The 4,211-nt window shown below is 43.0% G+C and overlaps 1 protein-coding gene across 1 annotated transcript; it reads left to right on the forward strand.

Moving 5' to 3' along the window:
• Positions 1–452: 452 nt before the first annotated feature.
• Positions 453–3,305, forward strand: LOC149493695 (uncharacterized). Its single transcript, XM_089726312.1, has one exon. It carries the CDS (start codon positions 453–455, stop codon positions 3,303–3,305), a length of 2,853 nt encoding a protein of 950 aa, XP_089582438.1.
• The last annotated feature ends 906 nt before the right edge of the window (positions 3,306–4,211 follow it).

Below are 4,211 nucleotides of genomic sequence, written 5' to 3' on the forward strand. Positions count from 1 at the left end.
TCTAGAAAAGGGCTTAATTAGACCCAGTCAAAGCCCATGGAGTTGCGTAGCCTTCTATGTGGAAAATAATGCAGAATTGGAACGTGGTGTTCCAAGACTCGTTGTTAATTATAAACCACTAAATAAGGCTTTGCGTTGGATTCGCTATCCGCTCCCCAATAGACACCCGTTACCTTCAATATGAACATGCTGTAATTGGTACTATTGCTACTACATTAATGCAAAGATCCTAGTCTCCGATCTGTACCCCCTGTGTGCTATTCTGGTTCAGTGTTCTAAAGACCTTGAAAGGCCTATTGAAGCCGTGGAAGGCGTGTTGAGGCTATTCGGTTGCGAACTGCTGAACGGAATACCATGCTGGGTGGACAGCCCTTGGTCCCTGGTATCAGAGCTTAATGCCTGAAAACCACTTTGCTACAGTAATTATTAGAAGAAGGAGATCTACAGTACCCATGGAAACAGTAACCAACAATCCTATTGTTCAAACCTCCTCTCTACAACTCCCACCTACTTGTAAACAGTACCTTACTGATAAAATAGATAACCTTGTAGAAATATCCCATATCTCTGAGTCCGCTCAGATCCACAACTCCCTTGTCCCTATCCTTAACCCTTATGCTGTGTTTAAACGTAGTCCGTCCCTATCTCGTCACCTCCGTCAAATTATTAGCCGTCCCTCTGTTAATATTAAAGAGTATGTTCAATCCTCTTCCCTTTCTCAGTGTGTTTTGTCCTCTACACCTGCAGAACAGTATGTTACTTTAGAGATTCCTGAACAGTTCATCTCCCAATGGAAAAAGCAAAAATATACTCACCTCCACTTTGGAGCCATCCGTCTTGTCCTTTCTTACCATGGCCGACAAGGCTTACTTGTCACTGCTCGCCTGTCTCTTTTAGACACTCGTTACCTTCAATATGAACATGCTGTAATTGGTACTATTGCTACTACCCTCAACACTGGTAGCGTAGTCCTCACTTTCTTCCCCAACTTTAACATGTCTCTTGAAGATCCACACCTAAGTACTGCCCTGAAGGTTCAAGTTCAAATCACTGGTGCTGACCAAGTTCCTGAAACCATCTCAGCTACTTTACACCACCAGATTGTCTACCGCCTTCAAGATCATGCTATCAACTTGCAGACACCTGGCATCTCACACAGTGATGCTTTATACATCTTCGCTGATGGTGGTCCCACTCCCACTATTGTCCAAACTCCTAAGCAACTACCTAGAGATGAGCTTGAGAAGCTTATTCCCTCTGCTTGGATTACCAACTATGAAAAGCTTCATCAACTCCCTCAACCTGTTCAACAACAGGATCCCATCTTTGTTCGCCAACTGGATAAATCCGTCCGAATTTCATTTCTCCCATCTAGTTCTGAACCGAGACACTCTGTCTCTATGATTCAACCAGTCAAGAGCAAACCACTCAAACATGCTCCCATCCATAGTTTTGCCCATACTGGTAAACAGATCTATGCTGCTAAGAATGATGGTCACTTCCTTTGGGATGTTGATCCCCACATGTGTGACCCTGACTGTCCTTGCAAGTATGAAGATGATGGTTGGCTTGAAGATGCCGAAGTTACCATCACCAAAATTGAATCTCAGCCTCTTCTCCGGAAGACTCATTCCTGCCATCCTTCAGCTAAGAAGCGTCCATATGATGATGATGATGACACTCCTCCTCCATGGATTGGCCTTCCTAAAGCCAAAAATAAACCCATGACTGACGATCACTATCTCAAACGCTGTTTTGAGATTCTTGCTGAGGAAGGACTTCTCCAATGTCCTCCACCTCCTACTATTTGTTCTTGCTCCTTGGAAGCATATCAGACTCCCTCTGCTCCAGCACCTCCCTTGTCTTGTTACATGTTGCAACCTGAAGACTTTCCTCCTCTTGAAACAGTCCGTGACTCCACTGCTAGAGTAACGGCCAGTCCTTATGTCCGACAAACTGTTGTCCACTCTACTGGCAATCTACAGCCCTTATCACCTTCTGAAGAAGTCCTTAACTGGCAGACTTCTAATGCTGTTGTCCAAAATAAGTATCTCAAGAACATTGATGGCAAACTAAATCAAGCTTTGAAGAAGAATGATCATTTGGCTTCTTCTGTCTCTTCTTTCCGTCAAGAAGCTCAACAAATGCATGATGATCTTCTCCGAAGAATTTCCAAGCTTGATAAAGAACTCAACTTTCTCATTGAGACTAATCCTTTCTCTCCTCTCTTTAATGAGAAAGAAAGAGAAATCCGCCAGCTTCGCCGACAAGTCGAAGAAATTGAAAGAGATAAAATCTTACAACCTCCTGTGCCTCCACCGTCTTACCCCTTTGACTATACATTACCTCCACCACTGTTTACTCCTTCTCCACCTCCTATCAAAATGTTCCCTTCAATTGCTGACCTTATCCCTAGAGAACCTCCTAAACCGCGTAGAAGACCTTCCTCTTCTTCTTTACCTTCTACCTCCTCTTCACAAACAAGTTTTGTCCCTCCTCCAGAATCCAAAGATAAAGGCCCAGCCTTCTCCCAGTTTATGGCCACTCCAGCTTCTGGTTCTTCTAGCGATGAGGAAGATTCCTTCTCAACCACTTCATCCTCTTCTTCTTATGTCCTTCCACAGGTTTTGATGAATGACCCACCAATGGAACCTAAAGTTGAACACCCAGAAGATCCTTTTGATGATGCCCCCTTTGATCTTCCTCAAGATCAACCAGCTCCGCCTCGTCCTACCACAGGACCCTGGTTCACCTTTGATGACATACCTCCCAGAAAATGGCGTAGTCGTATGCTTGAATTTAATGCTTGGCTTGATACCCAAATGACTATTCCCTATACCAGTTTGAAAAAGGTGCTTGCTGAGTTCTCATCCCGCTTCACTGGTTCTCTACGTGAATGGTTTTTCAATGGTCTTTCAGAGTATCAACAAAAGCAATTCCTGGCAAGTACAACGATCAGTACTGCTCTTGTTACTATTCACAATCAATTCCTTGGTAATTATCAGCTAATCTTTCAACAGCGTAAACAAGAGTTCTTTGACCGCAAGTGCTGTTCCCTTAAGTTCCGTGACTTGGAACGTCACTATCAACGGATGAATCATCTTTATCATGAAATTGGTGGATTTAAAGATGACAACCTGAAACTCACATTCATTGCTTCTCTTCCTCAACTTATCCAACCTGAAGTACAACGAATGTGTGGAACAGATATTGCTAATCTCAAACTTGGTGAAATTTGGCAGTTCACTTTAACAGCTGTTGATCGTATGTGTGAACAACAACGACTTTTTCAAAAAGATTGCTAAAGGTGATACCCTATTAAAGTCTGCTTGTTCTCATCCTTTCCAAACCAAGTGCAAAGATACTTCCTGTGAATGTCATCCTCGGCGTTCAAAGCACTCAAAGCATTCTAAACATTCCAAGCATCAGAAGTCCATGTTCTTCCCCCGCAAGAAGAAGCACCGCTTCAGAAAGATGCGTTGGTTCAAACAGAAGTCAAAGTTTCGTCAAAAGTCTGACAGATGTTATATCTGTGGAAAAAAGGGACATTATGTAAAGAATTGTCCCAAGAAGCCTAAACAGACTATTGCTCTCCTTCACCAACTCAAAGTTTCTTGTCCTGATTATGATTCAGATCATGATTTGGAATCTCTATTCTCAGAAGAAGACTCAGCTTCTCCAGCAACTCTATTTGCTCTTCCTTACTCAGATTCTGATTCAGATTCAGAGACCGATTCTGATGACATGGCTCCTATCCTCACTATTGGTCCTCCTCTCACTATTAAACAGGAACCTCCAGACTTTGATTGTCCTGAATCTTCAAACTTCATCTCTTGTCCTTTGTCACCACTCCCTCTAAGTCCAAATCCTTTTGATGACCTTTCCTTTGCAGAAATTTCCTACTGTTTTCCTGATATACCTTCACCATGCAAAATTCCTACACCCGTCTCATCTCCTAGCCTCTCAGACTCCTCATCTCTTATCTTATTCCCGTTATCATCTCCTGAACCTGAAGAATCCCTACCTTCCTCACCTGATATAAGTTCAGTTCAGTTTTCTCATCCTGTGCCCTTGATTTCAATGCACGTTCTTCCAGATAAGTATGAGAAACCGGTTACAGTTACAGCTCTCTTTGACACTGGTTCCCACTGTACCATGATCAATCCTGATGTGTTACCAGCTCATGCCTGGAAAAAGAAGATCCTTCATTT

Source organism: Jatropha curcas, chromosome 9, assembly GCF_041381405.1.
Source record: "Jatropha curcas cultivar XTBG-Jc1 chromosome 9, XTBG_Jcur_1.0, whole genome shotgun sequence".
NCBI classification, from domain to species: domain Eukaryota; kingdom Viridiplantae; phylum Streptophyta; class Magnoliopsida; order Malpighiales; family Euphorbiaceae; genus Jatropha; species Jatropha curcas.

Bases quoted from the DNA above. Each gene is read 5' to 3' on its own strand.
- LOC149493695 (XM_089726312.1), top strand. From the start codon at position 453: ATGGAAACAGTAACCAACAATCCTATTGTTCAAACCTCCTCTCTACAA.